This window comes from Perca fluviatilis, chromosome 13 (genome assembly GCF_010015445.1).
Source record: "Perca fluviatilis chromosome 13, GENO_Pfluv_1.0, whole genome shotgun sequence".
In the NCBI taxonomy this organism is placed as follows: domain Eukaryota; kingdom Metazoa; phylum Chordata; class Actinopteri; order Perciformes; family Percidae; genus Perca; species Perca fluviatilis.
This window is the reverse complement of record NC_053124.1, coordinates 33,824,758-33,851,697: the sequence shown is the minus strand read 5'-3', so window position 1 is coordinate 33,851,697 and position 26,940 is coordinate 33,824,758. Positions and strand designations below refer to the sequence as shown.

Genomic DNA, 26,940 nt, shown 5'->3' with positions numbered 1-26,940 from the left:
CAAACATTATGAGGGTAAATTATAACTCAGTTTTCAGATTGTTTAACTATGTGCATGTTTCTTGATGCAGATATAGCACAGGATGCATTTACCAAGGACTGATGACAAGACGATGTAGCTGTTATGGTTGTGTATGTTTCCGTTTCCTGTTTTATTTTGGTAGTCTGGTTTTCTGTCTTGTCTTGTTTTGCTTCCCTTTGCGGGGCAATTGAAATGACGGTCATGTAAAGCCCGAGACACACCAAGCCGATAATCGGCCGTCTGACAGTCTGGCGAGGTCGGTGACTCGAGTCTGTCCGGTGTGTTCCGTGCTGTCGTCCGTCCGAGGGGCCGTCGGCGTTCATTTTGGCCAATTTGACATGTATAATCGGCGGGGCGGGCACTGCCGGCAGTCGGACTCAAATGACCCATCTGATTGGTAGAGTGATAACCCGGAAACGGGGAGTGGGATGAGCTGTGCAACAAAGTCAATTCAGAGGGGAAGTGTAACATACTTCCTGTAGCTTGTGCGTTAGCGCCATCCTGTGGTGTTCAGAGGACGAGGCACTGAAGTGCCTCACAGTGTTGGAAATAACAGATTCACATTTCCTTTTTGTTTGTAGCACGTTCATTTAGAAAAGTTAACAGTCAGTTTCACCGGAACTCATATAGTAGGTGTCCTACATCACTTTTTTACGGACACCCTGCAGCCAATCAGAATCGAGTATTCACCCGGACCATGGTATAAGTCGAAGTTATGGCAAGGGTCATATAAAAGGAGTTTCAGGTCTTTGTTTACAAAATCTTTAACAGAACTTTTATTAAAAAACTTTAACAGTGTGTGTGTGTGTGTGTGTGTTGAACTAAGTGCCAAATTCTATGTTTATAGCAGGCTCCCAGGAGGGCCTCCAGGTCTCTCCACTGGAAGAAGAAGAAACACAATTACATTGATTAATCCTATACATCTGACACAAATAAGCAATTACACTTCAATAGTTTGACTAAAACAGGCTATTGAACTGGGCTCAAAACTACACTGGAATCAACACTGGAATAAATAGACTCACCATCCCTCACAGGACTTCCAAAAAACGTAGACATAATCCACTCCCTATAATAACAACATTTAAATGTCAGGGCTAAGTTCAATGCCGTTACATTAGGGTGTGGCAAGGAAGTCTGCCAACCTCTCTTTCATACACACCTTTTTTTGTTTAGTTTGTCCCAATTTCCATGCCTCGAAAGCATCGGCATAGGGATGTAGGCCGCACTCTGGAAAAACAACAAAAGGACCCTTATGTCATCATCAAAAATGGTATCCCAATGGTTTTTATTTCATTGCCCTCTCAAGCACTCCCTTTACGTTGGTGGTGACTACCCTTTCGTTCAAAAATCAAGTTTGACGATGACATAAACTACATGGGCTTGATTACCACCACCACCACCTCGAAGTAAGCGAACAGGAAGGGGTTGGACAATCTGGCCGTCTGGTGTTCCAACAACCACTTCTGTCCAGTTTGCATTCACAAGGCTTGGGATAGACAGTCCCTCCAGGATTTCGCGATGTCGCGATGGCGCCAATTCAAGCAAATTCAACCAATCACCGTGAATTTGGTGTGACTTGCAACTTTCCCGCAAATTTGATTCAATAACCGGAGTTTCCCGCGACTTCAACCAATCCCAGCAGTACCACGTGCCAGACTTTGTATCAGTATGTGACTCTGAGAGCCACTGACCAAGCAGGAGTGAGGACGGGTTGACGTCACACATTTTATTCTCCCCGAAACAAGCTTCCTTTTTATTTTTAAAAGAACTAAAAAACTAAAAAAACAACGCACCTTTATTGTCTCCCGCAACTTCATTGCAACAAACATACAAAAGACATCGCAACTTTTATCGCAATTTTTTACAAAAGCTCCCAAGAAATCAGGCATTTTTGGCCCCAACAATTGCGAAATCCTGGATGGACTGGATAGAGTCTCCAGCTTCACATTTCTATAAACCCATTTCACTTGGGTTGCAGAACTCCGTTGTTATCACTAATAACCTGAAAATTCAGCTGGCTCTAGTTGCCAGTGCCAGAAACAACCATAGCCACACCTGACTTTAATTTCTCTACTGGGGTCTAGCTATCTTTAACCACATTTACAAACACATTGTATTCTAATGTGGTTTCTGACAGACTATCGGTATTCAAGATACAAACACTGGTCACCAACCAGAGATGGTTTAGAAACCAAAAGACACCCATATAAAGACACCACAACACAGTAATAACAACATTTCCTATAGTTCAAGTCACCCAGAAATGATGTATTATGTAGGAAAAATAAACCCACCTCTGGAGGTTTGTCTCCTCTTCTTCACCTGGATTTTAAGCTGCTGGATCTGCAAGAAAATGACAGTGGGATTGCATGAGAGCTAATAGGGAGGGATGCACTATTCTACCTAGTGTTTACTTGTTTGTTAATATTTCAAAAATGTTATGGCTTAAGAATTGGACCAACATCCAGTATTGTTGGCTGGCTTTGAGTAAGGCACATTTGAGTAGGGTTGGGTTCCGACGTAAACGGTAGTAACGAGATTAAATAAGAAAATGTTGGTGCCTGACTTTTTTTTTTCAGAAGCATCGCTGCACGGGACGCTATGTTACCGTTAGCTAGTAGCTGGATTAAACACAACGGTTAAAATGCTGACAGCTTACGTTAAGCGGTGTAAAGTGTGACTGTATTTCCCTGTAGAGGATTCCAACACCGGGACGCAACAGTCTGCAGCTGCCGACATAGATGGTGCATTCACTTGAAACTTGCCAGCCTTGTGGTGTATTCAAAGATATTGTAAAATAACCTTTTCCCATCTGGTGCTTCCTTTTGTCATTTACCAGCAATTTACTGGAGAAATAAGTAATTGTTATAGGTTATAGTTATTACATTATTAATCAAACATTTAATTTTGACCATATGGCCTTAGCAATAAACAACTGTCTATTTGTGCTCCTTTTTTTATATTGTGTATATATATATATATATTTCGGTTCAGGCACCAGCACCGTTTTAAAAGTATCGTTTTAGCACCGGTATTGGAAAAAACCCAAACGATACTCAACCCTACATTTGAGTAAGGCCCATTTACTCCAGGAAAAGGCACAGCAATTTATGTCTGCTCAATTTGAATAAATGTGATAGCCAAAACAAAGAAATAAACAAAATTAAGAAAAAACAGTCACTAATAATAGACAATTCCTACCACTGGACGTGAAGACTCCTCTCCTCTGTCAACCACAGCAGCCTCTCCACCAGTTGTTTTTTTGGCTTTTTTAAATTGATGGATCTATGAGTAAGCATGGCAATATGACATTTATTTAATTGAATTACTTATTTAGATAGGACAGTGCATATTAATGGTCATCAGTACAAGTACACAATGTAAATATGCTAGAGTTAGCACCGTAACTAATTTTCATCTATTGTCCCTAGGCAGATACATAAAAAGAAAAACATGATAAGATAAAAACAGTAACAAGCATGTTCAGCATCAGCAGCAACACATTCCACAATGCTACCCAAATTGGATATTGTAAAGCAGGTTCTATTGCTATTGTAGAATAGAATGCCTTTTATTGTCATTATACACCTACACACAAGACTAAAGCAAATCCTTTTCCAGTGTCAACACGTCATAAGAGAAATGTAACAACATGGAATCAAATAAGTAGTGCAAAAGAAAAAAAAGGGTAAGGTGCACAGTTCTGAGATGCTATATACATATATAAAAATAGAAAGATAAATATGGTTTGTATACAGTGTGATACACAGTGTGAAATAATGATATAATTGTAACTTGTTTTATTAAAGAAAAAATGAAAACTGAATATTTGTGTGTGCTGTAAAGTAGTTCAAAACAATGATAAATCGGCCAAATTTGGTATAGGCAGGTCAAACTCTATGAAAAATCGGAAATTGAAAACGCACCAGAAAATGGCAACAGGTGCGTTTCTAATGACATTAACTGCATCAATCAAAAACAGATAAAATGAACAGGGACACCCCCACTCATAATCAGTGATTCCTACCACTGAAACCGTAGGTTCACGGTCTCCTCCCTCTGGCGCTACAGTCTCCTCGGCTCCACTGTCAAGAGCTACAGCCCCCTCCTCTCCACTCAGAGGTGCTGCTGCTGCAGCCCCCTCCTCTCCACTCAGAGGTGCAGCAGCCCTCTCCACTCCTGACACAGCTCTCCGGTTTCCTGTGTTAAATACATATTAGAAGTTCACCATTTCCAAGTAATACCTTTTACAAAAAGTATGTTTAAAAAGTGCAGGTTACCTTTCTTCCCCTTCCTCTTCTCTCCACGCCTCCTCCCCTCATCCTCTGGAGTCCATGCTATCATAGGGACGCATAAAGTAAATCTTAACCATGCAAAAACATTTATATCTCAACAATAATGTATCCATGCCAATGTATCAATCTCCACAGAAGAATGAACCCATTAGTCTGAGAACAAATTAATTCTAATTATGAAATTGGCATGGGTAGTAAGACTCAATTGACGTTACATTTGTTTATGTATGTATATCCTCTGCTCGATCTCAATTTACGAGTACAAGGTACGCTAAAGTTAGCCATGGCGTTCCACAAGGCTCAGTGCTTGGACCAGTTCTATTCTCCTTATATATGCTTCCTCTAGGCAATATTATTTTTCACTTTTTTTACGAAAGCCTGGCTGAACACATTTATCACGGACGGCAGATAGCAGCTAGCAGCTAACAAGGCAAGCTACCCACCGTCAGGATCATGACAGAGTGGGTAAATTTAAACAATGTCTGAGGTAAAAACGCATCTTGTTGACACGTAAGGGCCCTGTTCATGTGGCACAGACATATTAATTGCATTTTGTGTCTGTTAAGAGTCACAAAGGCACTCTAAAACTTGCCCCGACAACTGCCGTTTTAGCTCAGTGGACGCTTGTACACGTAGCTGCAGCTACTCCGGGTTGCCTCCACAGATTCGGGTCGGGGGGTTTTCTATCGAAAGTACTCGCGTAGCTATAGCGATCAAGATTAACGTAAAAAAATTGGCCGGAATTCTCCTTTAAGACTCTCCAGCTAATTCAGAATGCTGCAGCAAGTGTTCTGACAAGAACTAAGAAAATAGACCATATTTCTCCTGTATTAACTTTTCTGCACTGGCTTCCTGTAAAATCCAGGATTGAATTTAAAATTCTTCTCCTGACCTACAAAGCTGTAAATGGTCAAGCACCATCATATCTAGAAGAGCTCTTAGTAACTTATTGTCCCACTAGAGCACTACGCTCCCAGAATTCAGAGCTACTTGTGGTTCCTATAGTCTCTAAAAGTAGGATGGGAGCCAGAGCCTTCAGCTACCAGGCTCCACTCCTGTGGAACTAGCTCCCAGTCTGGGTTCAGGGGGCAGACACTGTCACCACATTTAAGAATAAACATCCCCAACTGGCACCGTCAGACACCGCCTACCAAGAGCCTGGGTCTGGCCGAGGTTTTGTCCTAAAAGGGAGTTTTTTCTTTTTGTCTTGGGGGAATTACTAAAATTGTTGGGACTTTATAAATTATAGAGTGGGATCTAGACGTACTCTATCTGTAAAGTGTCTCGAGATGACTTTTGTTATGATTTGATACTATAAATAAAATTGAATTGAATATCCATGCTTTGATCAAAATGAGCTTGCATTATAGCAGCATCAAAGATCAAGTGCTAGAAAACTGCTCATTCGACCTCTGTGCATGTACTATTTGGTAGTTCAGTCAGATCTAGTGTGAAGTCAAATAAATGTTGGCAAGCAAACCATACCTTGTAAAAGAACACTGTAAAGCATGTTAATTTTTTTCAGCATCACTTCTGTCTCATTTGACGTGCTATAAGGGCAGATGACCTTCGTGTCGTATCTTGACCTTTTTTCATCATACACCCCATAAAATAGGAGGGGTCTGAGCCCAAGGGTCTTCATTTTCTCCATCTGAAAGAGGTGAAGAATCATTCATTGTCATGTCATTGATAAAATATCTGTGAGTAGTCAGAAAATACTTATCATTAAAGTGCCCATATTATGCTCATTTTCAGGGTCATAATTGTATTAAGAGGTTATATCAGAATAGGTTTGCATGGTTTAATTTTTTAAAAAACAAAAAATTTTTTTTTCTTTTTCAACCCTGTGTGTTGAGCTCTCCATTTTAGCTACAGAGTGAGACATGTCACTTCTGTTCCATCTTTGTTGGGCGTCACACACATGCACAGGAGCTAGGTAAGGGAGGGATATGTGTCATGCATGTATCCTCAAGAAAAACAGTTACTTACTGTGACCTCAATGTCGTCTAAAAAATGGCTTACATTCCTGTTGCGCCTCATCCCCTTTGCCCACTCGGCACTCTTCAACTTAAAGGAGTTGAGGCGCTTCTGTGCCCTGGTTTTGGCCGGCGTGTTTCTCTTTGCCATTTTCTGAAAAATAACAGATTAATAAAATGTATTAATTTAGTGATTGCCCAATATTTCTGCAGATATCGAGTATACTGACATCATAGACATATTGAACATCTCTTTGATTGCCTTCATAGGTCTCCACTAGGGCCGGGTCATATCAAATGTATTTGATTTTATGATAGTTCAACATTAACTATGGTCTCTCAAACACAAGTAGCAGCACTTGAGTTGCCAGTTCAGGGTATTTGTCAATGCTGCCAACAAAAACTGAGGAGGACACGCAGTTGGATGCTGTCCTCTCCTACTTCAATGCCTAACGAATCTATGTCTTTCTCTCCCCGGTCTTTCACTGGTTGAAGCCTGAAAATATTGTAAACTACGGTGGCCGAGAAGGGTCACAACACATACAAACGCCACAACAACTACATATTCAGAAAACACCTCCAAATTCAGAAAACACATGCAAACACCGCCACAACAACTACATATTCAGAAAACACCTCCAAATTCAGAAAACACATGCAAACGCCACAACAACTACATATTCAGAAAACAACTCCAAATTCAGAAAACACATACAAACGCCACAACAACTACATATTCAGAAAACAACTCCAAATTCAGAAAACACATACAAACGCCACAACAACTACATATTCAGAAAACAACTCCAAATTGCAAAGACGACAACGGAAATGTTTCCAGGGGACCAATAATCAGTGACGGACCCGCATCCATCCGGTTGTTTTCGCGCTAGCTATCTGAATCCGATCTGAATGTGCGTTTTTGTTGTCTATGGCTACAAGAGGACGAGGTAAGTGTTTCTCTTTTATTATGACAGACTTGTCGATGTGCTCTGATACCGAAGTGGTTTTGTGTGTTTTCAACGTATTAAGTTAGTGTCCCCATAACGTATTAGTCCACACAGATAATTGTTAAACGTTCTGCCAACGTTGTTAGCTGGAAACTAGCTGGCTTCCTCGCTTCTTGTCACTAAATAGATGCATTACCGGCGTTTGTATATTGTTGTCCTGATATCTGAACTATTTATTTATTTTTCAGATTGAAATGTTCTGTCCGTTTTGTGGTGTGCAACTGGGGGACGCTCCCAAGTTTTGCCCGTCGTGTGGTCAGAACGTGGGGTTCCATCCAAGTCATCATGCGAAGGCCGTGGGCCTACAGGTAACATCCCCTTACTGTGCTCCCATTCCACTGTGCTGCATTGAATTGTCCCGTGGTTTTAGCTGTCAGAAAGGCGACAATTTATCAACCAATCAAAAATCATAGCTATAATGAATCAGAGTGTGTGTGTGTGTGTGTGTTAGTGAATGAGACAAGTATCCAAGGAAGAGCAGCTCAATTCATGAGGTTCAGGGAAGTTAAAGAGGCTGAGAGGAGGACCTTTTCAAAGGCTAAAAAGAAACCAAACATTACGGTCAAGGTAAGCTAATATGGAGGTTTAAGGTCGCAATGTGACTATTACACACAGTCTTTAACATGTTTGTTTTTCTTTTTTCTCTTCTTTTCTTATTTCTGTAGATTTCGATTGGCATAATGACCAGAACAAAAAATGGGTTAAAACCTATAAGAGGGAAAACATTGCCATTAAATTTTGAACCCCTGTGGTCATCAAAACAAATTTTGCCAGCTGCTATAAAAAAACAGCAAAATTTTAATCAAGACACGATGTACAATGGAGAATATGTCCTGGTCTATCCTGATGGCTCTCAGGTTCAAAATATACCAGGCACAGACAGACCTTTTGTCCTTGAACATTATAAAGAGGCCATTGGAAAAGCTTACCAGAGGATCGTACTGTACATCTGCCCCCTTCAGGATTTGAGTAAGTATTGAAGTACATGTATGTAAAATAATAATAATAATAATTGCTAATGGTTGGTAATTGAGCGAGTCCTTAATTTGATTCGAGCTGGTTGTAAAATTGCCATATATTTTGCATATACCTAGCCTAATAATGATGCATCATTTTCTCTTTTCCAAGGTCATGGAGATGACTCATCTTCAGAATCCGATGATGAAGCATTTGCTAGACTTCCAATGAAAATGTAAGTTTATCCCGCCATTTTGAGACCCTGTACGCGATTTTTAAATACCCACGTATTTCACAGCATTAATTTTTTTAAAAATTGCTATAAGGAATAGATCAAGCATGTTGTGTTCTTTAAATCATATTAACAATTACTTATATTATGATTTAAATTAAATGATTCAAATTATTTGTTTGTTTTAGGTCACCAAAACAATGTCCACCAACAATGTCCAGGGCATCTGATGGGCAAGTATGTATTATTCTGTAATGTTATTAAGTTTATGTTAATGATGTGGTGATGTAATTATTGTTAATTTTTGGTGGTATCTCTACTTTCATCAACAGGCCAACGGAGCAGGAGCAGGACCCAAAACACCACATCATGTGACTTCTACAAGTAAGTCACAATGGATTAAAATTGTTCTCTTCATTGCAGTAATACTTTTGGCTCTGGGTTTAGCTAAATATTTACTGCTGAATGTAATGGATTACAGTACCAAGTATAACACCTTTTTACTGTAATTTCACAACCATCTTGTTTTAGTATTTCATTGTTCCTTTAATCCACAGCACATATACCAAGATCTATGCACCAGTTGTCATTGACAGCAGTTGCTCTGATGTTGAGGAAGTAGAGAATTTTCAGGAGGAAGACAGGTACTTTGATAGAAATAATGCTGTCAACCTTTGTTTTTTCTTTTTTTTTTTCCTCAGATGAAATATTAAATAGTTCAAGCTACATTGGGCATTTTACCTGGTTTCTTGGCCATACAATTATTAAAGTAAATATTTAAATTGTATATATTTTTTACAGAAAAAAATCTGGCAGAAATGATTGAAAGCTTGCAATGTGTGCTTCATGCTTATTCCCATCACATTTGATCACACTCATATGGTGTACTCACTGTAATTGGCCCATAAAAGATTAATATATTAATTATCCGCAAAAAAGGAGGGGTTTTTTTTTTTGGGGGGGGGGGGGAGGAGGGGGGGGGCTGCAGACATACTTTGTCAAATCTGTCACACAACATAAGCAAAAAAAGCTGTAGCAGGTTAAATATAAACCGTGCTAATGTCTGGGATGGTGCTCTGAGGGGATTCAAACGTTCCTCATTTGACCCCACCTGTAGCCTTTTGGTCAAATTCACTGATGACATCGGGCAAACAGAGGAGGCTGTGGACACAGGAGGGCCTACGCGGGAGTTTCTGACACTCTTGATGGACGCCATTAAAACCAGTCGATTTTTTGAAGGCAAAGATGATGGCAAATACCTGTCATTTAATAGCAAAGGTAATTTGCTTTTTGTCACATTTTGACAGTATTATAAATCTATTTGAACTAACCGTGGAACATTGCCATTGTTAGCTGCAGAGGGTGATGAGTATTTCCATGTTGGAAGAATGGTTGCGGTCTCTATTGTACATGGTGGTCCAGGGCCTCGATGCTTTTCCCCGAGCTTCTACCAGTACCTGGTTGGTAAAGTGAAGACCATTCAGGCCCCAATTGAGGACATACCTGATACTGAAGTCAGGAATGTTCTCCTTGAGGTAATTGTAATTATTGTTTCTAAGCATATTCAAGAAAAAATATTTTATTAATATTTTGATGAACAATCAACCATATGGACACCCCATTAGCTTGAAAAACCAGTGTGATACTGGAATAAAGCCAGTGACTTCCATGCTTTGTCACTAATATGTACAGATTGTACTAAATTCCAACCAATACAAACTCCTGTCAAAGAGAAATTTAAAATATTCTATAGTCTCATCCTTTGTGACATGTATAATGGGATTTTGTCTGTTCATTGCTTTTATTTTACTCTAGATTAAGAATGCTAGAACATTGGAAGAACTCATGGAACTCGCAGATAAGCACTCCAGCATGCTTCAAACAGCAGGATGCTATCGATGCCTGAGGACACTGGAGGATAAGGAAAAAGTTGTGGATGGTTACATCCAGTGGTACTTCACCTACCGTAACCATGTTTCCTTCCAGAGGTAGGTCACTCTGACTACTTTGTAAGAATTCAAACGAAACTCAAATGAGTGTCTAACAAATGGTTATGTCAAAAGTGAGAGTCCTACTGCCAATAGCATTAAGGACTTACCATGATCTGCCTCTTCCCCTCACCCTCAACCCAACCCGGTTATAGGTTCAAGGATGGCCTGGCTACCCTCAACTTTTTCAATGCTCTGGAACAGCATCCCTCCCTTTTCCTGCCCTACATGTGTTACAGTGCGGAAGACCTGACAGCTGAGAGTGTAGAGTCACTGTTTCGTCCACAAATGAGCCCAACTGGTAGCTCAAATCGCCATGAGGAGGAGAGAGTGCTTGGCTACTGGCTGGACTACTTAATCGCTGTAAAAGGTATAATTTTCTGTATGTTGTTTAAAGTGAAGTCCACAAATGGATGATAAATCTTAATGTGTTTCATTACTCCCAACCCCCACAGAGGAAGGGTCAGGGATGTCCCTGCAGGACATTCTGATGTTTGCAACAGGCCTGAAAGAAATCCCAGCAGCAAAATTAATACCACAGCCTCATCTCACATTCCAGAAACACTCAAGGTTTCCTGAGGCTAATGTCTGCGCTAACACAATAAAACTCCCGATCTTACCCTCATATGAAATCTTTGAGGAAGCCATGAATTATGGAATCAAGAACGCCCCTGGATTTGGGCTCCTTTGAGGTGTCAATCAGAAATTAACATTTGGTGGCAAATTTGCATTGCTGTTGTTACTGTATGCATTGCACTTTACTGTTTCTACGGTTACATTGTTAACAGAAATCCAATCATTTTTTTTATAGGAAAAAGTGCAAGTTTCTCTATTTGGAAACTTTGTGGCAGATTTGCATTGCTGTTACTGTTTGCACTTTACTGTTTGTACTGTTACATTGTTTACAGAAATCCAATGATTTTTTTATAGGAAGAGGTGCAAGATTCTCTATTTGGAAACTTTGTGGCAGATTTGCATTGCTGTTACTGTTTGCACTTTACTGTTTGTACTGTTACATTGTTTACAGAAATCCAATGATTTTTTTATAGGAAGAGGTGCAAGTTTCTCTATTTGGAAACTTTTTGTGACAGATTTGCATTGCTGTTACTGAAATCCAATGATTTTTTTATAGGAAAAAGTGCAAGTTTCTATTTGGAAACTTTGTGGCAGATTTGCATTGCTTTTACTGTTTGCACTTTACGGTTTGTACTGTCACAGTTTAAAGAAATACATTTTTTATAAGAAAAAGTTTGTCTATTCTGAAATTATTTGTTGAAAATATCACAGATTCATGTCCCCCAGGCATTGATCCTGATAGCACTATACAAGTGGATGAATCTGAAAATGTTTTCTGCAGGATAACATGTAGTACTAGTGTTATTCCAGTAACGTGTAGTACTAGTACTATTCCAGTAACATGTAGTACTAGTACTATTCCAATTATAATCAACAACAGACCACACAAAGTGGTGAATAGAGGGGCAATACTTAACAACCTAATTGGAATTAAAACTACCACTGCAATGATAGAAAAGGATAGGAAAATTAGATGTGGATTACTAAATATCAGATCTCTGTCTTCTAAAGCAGCACTAGTAAATGAATTGATATCTGATAATCAAATTGATCTATTCTGTCTTACTGAAACATGGCTGGGCCATGAAGAATATGTTAGTCTAAATGAAGCGACTCCTCCCAGGTGTCTCCCATATTAATACTCAAATTCCTAGAGGCTCAGGCCGAGGAGGGGGAGTTGCAGCCATATTTGATTCAATCCTGTTAATTAATCCTAAACCCAAACTGAATTATAACTCTTTTGAAAGCCTTGTTCTTAATCTTCAACATCCAACACGGAAATCAGAACAGCCAATTATATTTGTTGTTGTCTACCGAGCTCCAGGTCCGTATTCTGAATTTTTATCTGAATTCTCAGAGTTTTTATCAAGTGTAGTCCTTAAATCAGACAAAGTACTTATTGTAGGTGATTTTAATATCCATGTGGACGTTGACAGCAATAGCCTTACTACTGCTTTCAACACATTACTGGATTCAATCGGTTTCAGTCAGACTGTGCACAAGGCGACGCACTGTTTTAACCACACCCTCGACCTTGTGCTGGCATATGGTATTGAGATTGAGGATTTAATAATATTTCCGCAGAATTTGGTATTATCAGATCATTTTTTAATTACTTTTGAATTCTTGCTACCTGACCATACTAAACTAGATAAAGGCTTCTACACTAGATGCCTATCTGACAGTGCTATAGCTAAATTTAAGGAAGATATTACAACAGCATTTGACTCTATGTCGTGCCTTAGAATAACAGAGGACCTCTATGTTAACATCAGTCCCTCTCGGGTTGATGCATTTGTGGACGGTGCTGCGACTTGCCTACGGACGACCTTGGACTCTGTCGCTCCTCTCAAAAAGAAGACGATGAAGCGAAGGAAAACAGCTCCTTGGTATAACGAACAAACTCGCAGATTGAAACAAGTCTCGCGAAACCTCGAGGGTAAGTGGCGCTCCACCAAAGTGGAAGAATCCCGTCTGGATTGGCAAGAAAGTCTCAAAACCTATAGGAAGGCCTTAAGAAAAGCCAGATCAGACTATTACTCTTCACTAATAGAAGAAAATAAGAACAACCCCAATGTTTCTTTTCGCACTGTAGCCAGGCTGACAGACAGTCATAGCTCTACTGAGCCATCTATTCCTCTAGCTCTGAGTAGTGATGACTTCATGAGCTTCTTCAATGATAAAATTACAACAATTAGAGATAAAATTAATCACCTTTTGCCCTCAACTTCTAACAGTTCATCTTTAAATACAGGACCGCTAGAACGAACGACTAGTCCGGACATATACTTAGACTGCTTTTATCCTATAGACCTTCAACAATTAATGTTAAAGATATCTTTCTCAGCAGCTAATCTACCTATCTGTTCTTGGACCCCATCCCAACGAGGCTACTCAAAGAAGCGTTATTACCCGTGGTAAACACTTCACTACTAGATATGATCAATATGTCCTTATTAACAGGTTATGTACCGTACATTTAAAATAGCTGTGATAAAACCTCTTCTGAAAAAACCGACCCTGGATCCTGAGGTCTTAGCAAACTATAGACCTATATCTAACCTTCCCTTTCTATCCAAGATCCTTGAGAAGGTGGTTGCTAATCAGTTATGTGATTTTCTACATAGCAACAGTCTATTTGATGATTTTCAATCTGGATTTAGAAAGAATCATAGCACAGAGACGGCACTGGTGAAAATTACTAACGACCTTCTAACAGCTGCAGACAAAGGACTTGTCTCCATTCTTGTTTTACTAGATCTTAGTGCTGCATTTGACACTATTGATCATACAATCCTGTTACAGAGATTAGAACACTTAGTCGGAATTAAAGGAACTGCACTAAGATGGTTTAAGTCTTATTTCTCTGAGCGATCCCAATTTGTTAACATTAACGATAAACCCTCCAAGCACGCCAAAGTTAGCCATGGCGTTCCTCAAGGCTCAGTGTTTGGACCAATTCTATTTTCCTTATATATGCTTCCTCTAGGCCATATTATTAGGAAACACTCAATTAATTATCACTGCTACGCAGACGATACCCAATTATATCTGTCAATTAAGCCAGATGAAAGTGGTCAGTTAGCAAGACTTCAAACGTGTGTTGAGGATATATCCTGGATGACCCACAACTTCCTGATGTTAAACTCAGACAAAACGGAAGTTATTGTGATAGGACCAACGCACTGCCGAACTTCGTTTTCGAAAGATATAGCTACTCTGGATGGTATTGCCCTGGCCTCCAGCACTGCTGTCAGAAATTTGGGAGTTATTTTTGATCAGGATATATCCTTCAACGCCCATTTAAAACAAACCTCAAGAATAGCCTTTTTCCATCTTCGTAACATTGCCAAAATTAGGAATATCCTGTCTCAGAATGATGCTGAAAAACTAGTCCATGCATTTGTTACTTCTAGATTAGATTACTGCAATTCCTTATTATCAGGTTGCCCAAATAAGTCCCTTAAGACTCTCCAGCTGATCCAGAATGCTGCAGCACGTGTTCTGACGAGAACTAAGAGAAGAGATCATATTTCTCCTGTATTAGCTTCTCTGGCTTCCTGTGAAATCTAGGATCGAATTTAAAATCCTCCTCCTGACTTACAAAGCTCTAAATGGTCAAGCACCATCATACCTAGAAGAGCTCTTAGTACCTTATTGTCCCACTAGGCCGGCACTCGCCTCCGGAATGCGGGGCTACTCGTGGTTCCTAGAGTCTCTGGAAGTAGACTGGGGGCCAGGGCCTTCAGCTATCAGGCTCCGCTTCTGTGGAACCAGCTTCCAGTCTGGGTTAGGGGGCAGACACCGTCGCAACATTCAAGAGTAAACTGAAAACCCTCCTCTTTGACAAAGCTTATAGTTAGGGAGTGAGGAGTTGCAGCGTCCACCTAACCCGGCCCACCTGCTTCTCCTCGTAGTTAGTTATGCTATTACAATTCTAGACTGCAGGGGAGGCTGTTTCCTTCCTATGACACACTGAGCTGCTCTCTCTTCTCTACTTGTTACTTCTGTATGCATCCTGTCCCAGAATTGCTTGTTACTAATCTAGCTCTGGGGAGTTTACTCCCCGGAGTCCTTATGTTTCTTCTTCGCAGAGCTATGCTCTGTGATTCTCTGCAAATCCCGGCCGCATCCTGCTGCATCCTGCTGCATCCGCCGCATCCACCCATGCTCTGCAGCGCCACGCGCTACATCGCGATCCGCCCTGCTGTGATGTTCCTATGCACAGAGTAGTCTGGATCCCGGTATAGGGGACAGCACTACTCAGTATGACACGATGTGCCCTGCTATGACATGAACTTCCACGATAACCTTCGACGTCACTGTGACCTTTAATGTGACTATTACGCCACTGTTCATCACACCCCAACCGGCCCGTCAGACACCGCCTACCAAGAGTCTGGGTCTGCCGAGGTTTCTTCCTAAAAGGGAGTTTTTCCTTGCCACTGTCGCAATAGCCACTGCTAATGCTTGCTCTTGATGGAATTACTGTAATTGTTGGGGTTTTGGAAATTACAGAGTGTGGTCTAGACCTACTCTATCTGTAAAGTGTCTCGAGAAAACTTTTGTTATTATTTGATACTATAAATAAAATTGAATTGAAATATTTTGCAAGGGCTGTCAGAATGAAGTTTTTTTTGTTGTCGCATAAATTGGTCATGAAATGTTACCAATCTAGCAGGAAAGTCACCATTAGCTTCAGCATACCGTATTTATCAATACTAGGTTAACCCCAAAAACATACATTGTGATGGTGAAAAAGTAAGGGAAAGTCATTGCAATCTATTCATATCTTTGCTTTTAATTTAACCATGTGTCAAACATTAAAGGTGTCCATATCAGTACACCATGCTGTCAATCAATTCAATTTGCTTTATTGGCATGAACAAAGAAAACATGTTGCCAAAGCAGTTTACAGAAAATACATATAGTACATATCACAATACATATAGTAGGTGTCACATATAATCTATACAGTGTCATAAACATACAACATTAGAAAACACAATGTAATACTTAACAATTTTGTACAATCTTATAGTAGTGAGTCCCTCAGGTTGTGGCAGGCAGATACATATTTAGCTGCTGTCCCTTCTCCGAGGAGGACGTCTGTGTCTCTGTCTGTCTCTGTCTGTCTGTGTGTGTGTCTGTCTGTGTGTGTGTCTCTGTCTGTCTGTCTGTCTCTGTCTGTCTGTGTGTGTGTGTCTCTGTCTGTCGGTCTGTGTGTCTGTGTGTGTGTGTGTGTCTGTCTGTCTGTGTGTCTGTCTGTGTCTGTCTGTCTGTCTGTGTGTCTGTCTGTGTCTGTCTCTCTCTCTCTCTCTCTCTCTCTCTCAAAGACCAGCCATTTCCTTAAGTCTAATGTAGTTGTCAACAGCAGCTGGCCAGTTTATGGGTGGAGCGAGCTGGCTCTGTCTCTCCAAGTTGGTAAAATATGCTTGGAGGTTAGCATCTCCACACAAACTGTTCGTGGGTGGCAGAAGGTCTTTGAACTCCTGTAACACTTGGGGATCCACTGGGAATCCACAATCCCTTCCACCAAACCTAAGGCCGCACAGAAAACAGTGAACTCATTATGAATAGTATTTAAATCTCAAAGGCTAGGGTATAGTCACGTCATCAATCATGTTGGCTTTGGTAATCAATATTAGACCTACACAAGTGAAAACAACCAAACATTTATTGAAAATGACAATACAGGTGCTACATACAAACCTGTGAGGCAGGTGGTACATGGTCTCCGGTTTCCCAGATGGACAGAGAGACTGACGGACAGGCCTGATGGTATGGTTATTCCAAAGCTCTCGGTGCTCATCAAGCTCTTTCTGAAAGATGCCCAGGAACACATACCGTACAAGGCACTTGTGTTCATGGGTGCCGTTGAAGTAGTGTCTCTCTCTCAGGTCACTGAATAAATCCATCCAGAACTGTGTCCTAATAATGGAGTTAAAGTATACACAGTGATTTCAGTTTTGTACAAATGTTTAACACAAATACTTTATAAATTATGTGACAGTCTTGGAAAACAACATTCTGCACTGCATTCACCAGCAGAATGTTGGACTGTCAACACTTGGTTTCTCGTTATTACAATTTGAAACAACCACGCACACTAATCCTTTTACTTGTAATAACTATTGCACAATCGACAGTACACAGCCTAATTCATGTATGTAAGCCTACATTTTCAAAGTCAGCATTGTATGGTGCCAAGATTACAGAAATAAACAGTATTGAAAAATATGTGTGCAAGTCTTCTATTTCACACCCTCTATAACATCTAAAAACGTACCTCTGTTTCCTGAAAAAGGACCACCAGCTTTCAATCCTTTGATTGGCAGTTGAAGTGCCATACATGTGGCTGAGAGAACCCGCAAATTCATCGGTGTGGTCCTCTCTTAAAGAACAGTGGATGGCAGCCATGTCTCCGTTTTCTGTCCCACAGTCTGTCCGAAGACGAGCCGGAAGGCCACAGCTCGAAACACACTGCAGGTAATGGTGAGCTATTACTGCAGGGTCATTGTTGGTGCTGCCACTACTGAGCCACATAATCCGCCTTGAATACCCGTCGATGCAGCCACTGATGGCAATCCCAAAGGGCTTGAGCTTGTCATAGCCATCCACGTGCCACACCTGATTGGGTCCTGCGGCGCAATAGGATCGCCTAACAAATCTGCGCCTATGACGGAGAGATACTCCTGTTGGATTTAATAATCTGAGGGCTTGCATGACATTGTCTCGTCTTACTGTCAGTGAATGCTTCTGTCGCAGGGTCTGCCACATAGCCCAACAGCTGTCCTGAGCCATTCAATTCAGTAGTGATGGCAGCATTCACAGTCTCCAGTGGAGTGTAATTTGCTCTCCGACTTAGGTTTAGCCGTTTCAGCCTTCTTTTTAGAGTTTTCAGGCTCATTACAATCCCATGCTTTGTCTCCAAAAAATCTCTAATAACCTCGTTGGAGTGGTCCTTTCTGAAGTAGGCACGTATTAGGTCATCCTCTGAGGGTTCATCTAAAGTTATGGACACACACACACACAAAGATTAATTATAATAACTAATATGCTTTAATGGGGGTTGATAAATTGATAAATAGGAGCATCGTAAGGGGATGTTACCTGTAGGCTGACGCTCCGTAAGGAACCCCACGTTCTGACCACACAACGGGCAAAACTTGGGAGCGTCCCCCAGTTGCACACCACAAAACGGACAGTACATTTCAATCTGAAAAATAAATAAATAGTTCAGATATCAGGACAACAATATACAAACGCCGGTAATGCATCTATTTAGTGACCAGAAGCGAGGAAGCCAGCTAGTTTCCAGCTAACAACGTTGGCAGAAAGTTTAACAATTATCTGTGTGGACTAATACGTTATGGGGACACTAACTTAATACGTTGAAAACACACAAAACCACTTCGGTATCAGAGCACATCGACAAGTCTGTCATAATAAAAGAGAAACACTTACCTCGTCCTCTTGTAGCCATAGACAACAAAAACGCACATTCAGATCGGATTCAGATAGCTAGTGCGAAAACAACCGGATGGATGCGGGTCCGTCACTGATTATTGGTCCCCTGGAAACAATTCCGTTGTCGTCTTTGTAATTTGGAGTTGTTTTCTGAATATGTAGTTGTTGTGGCGTTTGTATGCGTTTTCTGAATTTGGAGTTGTTTTCTGAATATGTAGTTGTTGTGGCGTTTGTATGTGTTGTGACCCTTCTCGGCCACCATATGTTGGGTATGTGAATGGAAATACATCTAACATGCTAACGCATATCCGACGCCATCACCCAGATGTGCCAATCACTGGAACGAGACAACAATAACTGTCCAACTTCTCCTCCCTACAGTGCTTAACCAGCCTTTAGATACAAATAATTAAAAGTTAAATTAAAGGGAAAAGAGCTTGGATGTTAAACAAGAGCTTATTCATTATTTTACCTACTGTTAAAAAAAGGCAAATACAGGCTAATCTTTTTGCACTTGCTCTGTTTACTTTAAGCTTTTATTTTTGTATTCCTCCTGAAAGTGACTTTATTTTGTGGTTGGATTGATAGCCTACATCTGGCTTCAGGTTGCACTACAAATTCATTTTACTTGAACAGTGCAGTGTTAAACTATTTTAATAAATAGATTTGAACCTTATTGAAAATTTGTTTTGTGTAAATTGTTAATAATTGAGCAATGGAAAAATAATCACTAATTGAAAAATTAATCGTTAGATTAGTCGACTAATTGAAAAAATAATCAAATAATAGATTAATCCTTTTTTTAATATTGTATACAAATATATATATATATATATATATATATATATATATATTTCGGTTCAGGCACCAGCACCGTTTTAAAAGTATTGTTTTAGCACCGGTATCGGAAAAAACCCAAACGATACTCAACCCTACATTTGAGTAAGGCCCATTTACTCCAGGAAAAGGCTCAGCAATTTATGTCTGCTCAATTTGAATAAATGTGATAGCCAAAACAAAGAAATAAACAAAATTAAGAAAAAACAGTCACTAATAATAGACAATTCCTACCACTGGACGTGAAGACTCCTCTCCTCTGTCAACCACAGCAGCCTCTCCACCAGTTGTTTTTTGGCTTTTTTAAATTGATGGATCTATGAGTAAGCATGGCAATATGACATTTATTTAATTGAATTGCTTATTTAGATAGGACAGTGCATATTAATGGTCATCAGTACAAGTACACAATGTAAATATGCTAGAGTTAGCACCGTAACTAATTTTCATCTATTGTCCCTAGGCAGATACATAAAAAGAAAAACACGATAAGATAAAAACAGTAACAAGCATGTTCAGCATCAGCAGCAACACATTCCACAATGCTACCCAAATTGGATATTGTAAAGCAGGTTCTATTGCTATTGTAGAATAGAATGCCTTTTATTGTCATTATACACCTACACACAAGACTGAAGCAAATCCTTTTCCAGTGTCAACACGTCATAAGAGAAATGTAACAACATGGAATCAAATAAGTAGTGCAAAAGAAAAAAAAGGGGGGGGGGGTAAGGTGCACAGTTCTGAGACGCTATATACATATATAAAAATAGAAAGATAAATATGGTTTGTATACAGTGTGATACACAGTGTGAAATAATGATATAATTGTAAATTGTTTTATTAAAGAAAAAATGAAAACTGAATATTTGTGTGTGCTGTAAAGTAGTTCAAAACAATGATAAATCGGCCAAATTTGGTATAGGCAGGTCAAACTCTATGAAAAATCGGAAATTGAAAACGCACCAGAAAATGGCAACAGGTGCGTGTCTAATGACATTAACTGCATCAATCAAAAACAGATAAAATGAACAGGGAAACCCCCACTTAGGGCTGGGCGATATGGCTGAAAACTGTATCACGATATAAGTGTTTCATATCGGTCGATATCGATAATTATTGATATTTTTATGACCTATTTAAAATAAGGACCAGGAGAAAAATATATTAAATTTAAACATTTTTATTTTAAACTTAACCTTCCTCTGATTATAATCCCCTCAGTTATAAAAGCAGAAAAGTCAGCACAACCATGGAAAACACTCAAATAATTAAAATGTAAACATAAGTCTAAAATCACAGTGAAGAAAGAATAAGTAAGAACTGCTTAATAAGGTGTAATAACATAGTGCAAAGTGTTAAATATAAACATAGAGAAACCTGAAACCTGAGAAGAACTATTTTCTGCAGCTTTAGTGCTAGGTTGGTAACCTGGCTTCTGGACAGTGCTCAGCACGTCTGCCTCCGTTATTTCTTTGTAGCGTTTAGTAAGGCGCTGATGCAGAGTACCTCTCCATGGCGGTCTGCTGCTTGTGCGGTGTAGCAGCTGCAGATGTTGTTGGATGTTGTTGGATGTTGCTGGCGAATACGGCTGTGCTCCAAAGTGTGAGCGCGGCTAAGGTGGTAAAACAAGTTTGCGGTAGTGTTGGTGGGGACGACGGTCAGACTTATAAAATCCCCAAAACTGCCATACTGACTTTTCCTGTTTTACTTTTTTGTTTTATCAACAATTTCCTCGCCCGCTGCGGCACTCACTTTCCACTTATCGCTCCACGCCGCCGGTTCTGTTATTGTAGAATCCAACACGAGACAGCGATGTGGCGCAACCAAACATGATACTGTTACATGATTGGCTGTTAGAGTGTCACTCCATACGTTGCTAGGTTACCAGAGAGTGAGTGCCTTTGTTCATGCAACCAAACTTGCTTCGCAACTTCTGGTTTCTTCCGAAGAAGAAAAACAAGTTATCGAACGTTTTATCGAACGCATTTTCTATTGATATTGATTACGTGTCTATCGCGATACATATCGTTATCGTTTAATCGCCCAGCCCTACCCCCACTCATAATCAGTGATTCCTACCACTGAAAACGTAGGTTCACGGTCTCCTCCCTCTGGCGCTACAGTCTCCTCGGCTCCACTGTCAAGAGCTACAGCCCCCTCCTCTCCACTCAGAGGTGCAGCAGCCCTCTCCACTCCTGACACAGCTCTCCGGTTTCCTGTGTTAAATACATTTTAGAAGTTCACCATTTCCAAGCAATACCTTTTACAAAAAGTATGTTTAAAAAGTGCAGGTTACCTTTCTTCCCCTTCCTCTTCTCTCCCCGCCTCCTCCCCTCATCCTCTGGAGTCCATGCTATCATAGGGACGATAAAGTAAATCTTAACCATGCAAAAACATTTATATCTCAACAATAATGTATCCATGCCAATGTATCAATCTCCACAGAAGAATAAACCCATTAGTCTGAGAACAAATTCATTGTAATTATGAAATTGGCATGGGTAGTAAAACTCAATTGACGTTACATTTGTTTATGTATGTATATCCTCTGCTCGATCTCAATTTACGAGTACAGGGTACGCTAAAGTTAGCCATGGCGTTCCACAAGGCTCAGTGCTTGGACCAGTTCTATTCTCCTTATATATGCTTCCTCTAGGCAATATTATTTTTCACTTTTTTTACGAAAGCCTGGCTGAACACATTTATCACGGACGGCAGATAGCAGCTAACAGCTAGCAGCTAACAAGGCAAGCAACCCACCGTCAGGATCATGACAGAGTGGGTAAATTTAAACAATGTCTGAGTTGAAAATGCATCTTGTTGACACGTAAGGGCCCTGTTCATGTGGCACAGACATATTAATTGCATTTTGTGATTTTGTCCTAAAAGGGAGTTTTTCCTCGCCACTGTCGCACTATGTGTCTTGGGGGAATTACTAAAATTGTTGGGACTTTATAAATTATAGAGTGGGATCTAGACGTACTCTATCTGTAAAGTGTCTCGAGATGACTTTTGTTATGATTTGATACTATAAATAAAATTGAATTGAATATCCATGCTTTGATCAAAATGAGCTTGCATTATAGCAGCATCAAAGATCAAGTGCTAGAAAACTGCTTATTCGACCTCTGTGCATGTACTATTTGGTAGTTCAGTCAGATCTAGTGTGAAGTCAAATAAATGTTGGCAAGCAAACCATACCTTGTAAAAGAACACTGTAAAGCATGTTAATTTTTTTCAGCATCACTTCTGTCTCATTTGACGTGCTATAAGGGCAGATGACCTTTGTGTCGTATCTTGACCTTTTTTCATCATACACCCCATAAAATAGGAGGGGTCTGAGCCCAAGGGCCTTCATTTTCTCCATCTGAAAGAGGTGAAGAATCATTCATTGTCATGTCATTGATGAAATATCTGGGAGTAGTCGGAAAATACTTATCATTAAAGTGCCCATATTATGCTCATTTTCAGGGTCATAATTGTATTAAGAGGTTATATCAGAAAAGGTTTGCATGGTTTAATTTTTACAAAACATATTTTTGTTGTGCTGCAGCTCCTCTTTTCACCCTTTGTGTTGAGCTCTCCATTTTAGCTACAGAGTGAGACATGTCACTTCTGTTCCATCTTTGTTGGGCGTCACACACATGCACAGGAGCTAGGTAAGGGAGGGATATGTGTCATGCATGTATCCTCAAGAAAAACAGTTACTTACTGTGACCTCAATGTCGTCTAAAAAATGGCTTACATTCCTGTTGCGCCTCATCCCCTTTGCCCACTCGGCACTCTTCAACTTAAAGGAGTTGAGGCGCTTCTGTGCCCTGGTTTTGGCCGGCGTGTTTCTCTTTGCCATTTTCTGAAAAATAAAAGATTCATAAAATTTATTAATTTAGTGATTGCCCAATATTTCTGCAGATATCGAGTATACTGACATCATAGACATATTGAACATCTCTTTGATTGCCTTCATAGGTCTCCACTAGGGCCGGGTCATATCAAATGTATTTGATTTTATGATAGTTCAACATTAACTATGGTCTCTCAAACACAAGTAGCAGCACTTGAGTTGCCAGTTCAGGGTATTTGTCAATGCTGCCAACAAAAACTGAGGAGGACACGCAGTTGGATGCTGTCCTCTCCTACTTCAATGCCTAACGAATCTATGTCTTTCTCTCCCCGGTCTTTCACTGGTTGAAGCCTGAAAATATTGTAAACAAATTAATAACCTAACTAATTCCACTGGTCAGACTGTTGAGCTCTGTTTCAGACTGATACCTCCGGTTCAGGCTGGTCCTCATCCTCAACACGTGCCTTTTTCAGTCGCGGTAAATACTTTTCAATACTCATCTGGATTGAAGCAGCAAACATTCAGTGTAAGACTAAAAAATTACAACATTATTTATAATACGTTCATTTGATTCACAGCTGCTACATATAGTGTTTTGACCTCGACGACCCAACTCCATTTTACCGTAAACTTGCGACTAGTTAACTTTCTAAAGCAGGCACAATCGCTTGTTTGCTAAGAGTCGGTTCGGTGATTGTGAATGTGTGATTGTGTAAAGGTGTTCACGAGATAGTAGATACCAACCTTTCGCCAGGCGTCTTCTCTCCTTGATGGAGACAGACGCTGTGTGCACAGTGGGATCGATGGTGTTTAAAGCCTCCAACGTCGCCTTACAGGCACTAACCCTCACCGTAACCTTAAACATAACCATTTGCCGCGGTGCCTGGAAGGTGGCGTTTCGGGGCTTAAAAAAACCCACCACCGCACGGTGGGATGAGCTGTGTGTGTGAGCGAGACACAAATGACAGAGAGACGGAGAAGAGCAGGGAAAGGAAATGCAGAAGAACGTATTTTAAATAGCATTTAAAAAAAAAATAACGAAACGCAATGTGCGGCGGCCGGTGTTGATAGTGAGGCGGACCGCCACACAATAGTCTATGTGTGGGAAACACTGAAATCCAGTACCTCACCTTACCACAAGTGCTTAGTTCTAGCTTCAAGCTGGCAGCTAGCCGATTTGAGGAAGGAATCACATCCGCGGATTTCTTCCTTTCGTTAGGTTTAATTTTGCTTCGTTCATTCCCGACACCTGAAAGAGGGTCTAGGTAGTGTTGGCATCCACGCGGACGTGATGGGCCGTTTCGCTCGAACATTTAACGGCGTAGACATTAGGGCTGGGACGATTCGTCGACGTCATCGATTACATAAACGCGTCGACACAAATAATTTGCATCGACGCATCACTAAATAAAACAAATAAATAAAACTTGCGTGCATATTAATTAATGTCGATTACTGATGTAAAGCGGAACTACTGTTAGATATGCGGGTTCTAGGGACACCTGATCTGTAGCCCCGCCTTAGCTCTGAAGCTAGCCGAGCTCCTCCGCCTACATGCAGTGTTTTGTCAGGTCGATGGTCCAGTGAGTGAGTCAGAGATAGCAGCACGAAAGGACGAGTATGGCGAGTGGTGGCGACCCACAAGAGTTTGGGAAACCTTCGAGACTGTACGGCTGCGGCCTGGAGCCTCCCGTGTCATGCCCTCCCCGCCTCAAACACTTGGGTCTTCGGGTCAGTTCCAGTAGTAGGCTACAGGCGAGAGAGTGGTGGGTAAGACGAGGACTGTGTGTCAGCAGTTGTTGGGTATGTGAGAGGAAATACATCTAACATGCTATCGCATATCCGACGCCATCACCCAGATGTGCCAATCACTGGAACGAGACAACAATAACTGTCCAACTTCTCCTCCCTACAGTGCTTAACCAGCCTTTAGATACAAATAATTAAAGTTACATTAAAGGGAAAAGAGCTTGGATGTTAAACAAGAGCTTATTCATTATTTTACCTACTGTTTTAAAAAAAAAAAAAAAAGGCAAATACAGGCTACTCTTTTTGCACTTGCTCTGTTTACTTTAAGCTTTTATTTTTGTATTCCTCCTGAAAGTGACTTTATTTTGTGGTTGGATTGATAGCCTACACCTGGCTTCAGGTTGCACTACAAATTCATTTTACTTGAACAGTGCAGTGTTAAACTATTTTAATAAATAGATTTGAACCTTATTGAAAATTTGTTTTGTGTAAATTGTTAATAATTGAGCAATGGGAAAATAATCACTAATTGAAAAAAGAATCACTAATTGAAAAATGTATCGTTCCATTAATCGTTAGCTTAGTCGACTAATTGAAAAAATAATCAAATAATAATAGATTAATCGTTTAAAAAATAATCGTTTGGGACAGCCCTAGTAGACATACACGCGGATAGCTCAAAATGCGTACAGATAAAACGCCAATTGGCTTTACAAAGTGGCGTTTATGTTTACGCGAAGTCATGATGTCATGTTGCTCTACCTCAGTATCTGGTTCTGAATGTGGATGTGCGTTCCTGTCTGGTTCTGCTCCTCCACAGTCCTCTCCACCAGCTTCTGTTTCCATGTGTTCAGTTTGTCTTTGATGAAGCTGTGAGGACTGAGCTTCCTCTCCATCATCTTCTTCACTCTTCACAGGGACAGGAGTGAATAGGACCTGGTTATCAGCCTCCTCCAGCCCTTCCAGCTGCTCTCCCTCCTGACTGCTGCGCAGTTGCTCCTGTTCCTCTTTAATGTGTGGGGGGGGCTCTGGCTCCTCCTGGTCCAGACTGGAGCTCCACTCCTGCTGCTCAGGGGGAACTGAGTCTTTAACCACCAACACTTGCTGGAGGTCTGCAGGAAGCACTGAAATACACATTGAGGAAAATGGTGACTTCATGCTAACTTGGGCTAGTTTTTTGAAAGGAAACTTGACTTTTGTGGTGAAAAAAAAAGGCTGGCAGAGTTTTTCATCCAAAAAGCAGCCGAGAGCGTCTTTTTTTGCTATGACAAAAGGTAACGTTACAGGTTCCGAGAGCGCTATTTGGAGCGGTGCTAACGTTAGATAAAACAAAGCGTGAAGGGAGCTAGAGAAAGAACACAGAGACAGAGGGATAGAGAGCTGCTAACATTAGATAAAAGAAAGATGTGGAGCTAGTGTTGTGTTTTGTGTAGCGATGCTGTGATGCTGTGTAGAGAGGAAATCCGCTTGACACTGTACTTGATCATAAACGTTTTATTACATCAAGTTTCCAGCATCAATGACAAGTCCTGCAGAACCCGGAGAATACAAAGTCAATATGCACTCTGACTCAGCACATTTGAGCTTTATACAGACTTTAACCTTATAGGCTCTTCAGATACTACACTAGCTAGAGAAAGAAGAGAGAGAGAGAGAGAGAGAGAGAGAGAGAGAGGTGCTAACGTTAGATAAAACAAAGTGAGTTCCCTGTACATGGAGCACCCGGTCATATCATATCACTCGCCTCCGACTCCATGTTTTTTTGTTGTTATGGAAACGACAGGTCTGGCAACTCCGCTTGTCATTGCTCGGCTGATATAAAAAAAAAAAAAAAAAACAAACACTTGATGTAGGACGTTTTTTTCAGAACAGTGTAACTTTTTTCAACTTCAAAAATACGCTCTGAGCTGCAGAAAAAAAGTCGGCAGAGTCTGATAACTTTAGACAACATAGGGAACGTAACGGGAGCAGGACGGGAT

At 40.5% G+C, this 26,940-nt stretch overlaps 1 protein-coding gene, 2 long non-coding RNA genes and 1 gene segment (V, D, J or C); 2 read left to right on the top strand and 2 right to left on the bottom strand.

Moving 5' to 3' along the window:
• The window catches only part of LOC120572047, a 217,143-nt gene that overhangs the window by 120,746 nt on the left and 69,457 nt on the right, over positions 1-26,940 (bottom strand).
• LOC120572041 lies at positions 770-25,868 on the bottom strand. 4 transcript variants are annotated; one of them, XM_039821240.1, is made up of 14 exons: positions 25,724-25,868; positions 23,081-23,221; positions 22,570-22,735; positions 21,665-21,721; positions 21,448-21,584; positions 6,309-6,449; positions 5,805-5,970; positions 4,305-4,361; positions 4,052-4,224; positions 3,226-3,309; positions 2,319-2,367; positions 1,184-1,251; positions 1,047-1,090; positions 770-900 (listed from the first exon to the last, which is right to left on the bottom strand). In XM_039821240.1, the coding sequence occupies exons 1-14, from the start codon at positions 25,805-25,807 to the stop codon at positions 843-845; spliced, it is 1,425 nt and encodes a 474-aa protein (XP_039677174.1). In that variant the 5' UTR covers positions 25,808-25,868; the 3' UTR covers positions 770-842. The 4 variants fall into 4 exon arrangements, with proteins under 4 accessions (XP_039677174.1, XP_039677176.1, XP_039677175.1 ...); XM_039821242.1 differs by having other exon boundaries at positions 6,342-6,449; XM_039821241.1 differs by having other exon boundaries at positions 23,114-23,221.
• On the top strand, positions 8,487-8,854 carry LOC120572091. Its single transcript, XR_005641354.1, has 3 exons — positions 8,487-8,497; positions 8,683-8,731; positions 8,827-8,854. It is a non-coding gene; the product is annotated as an uncharacterized LOC120572091 (long non-coding RNA).
• LOC120572092 lies at positions 9,990-10,660 on the top strand. The gene is made up of 3 exons (XR_005641355.1): positions 9,990-10,029; positions 10,310-10,482; positions 10,638-10,660. It is a non-coding gene; the product is annotated as an uncharacterized LOC120572092 (long non-coding RNA).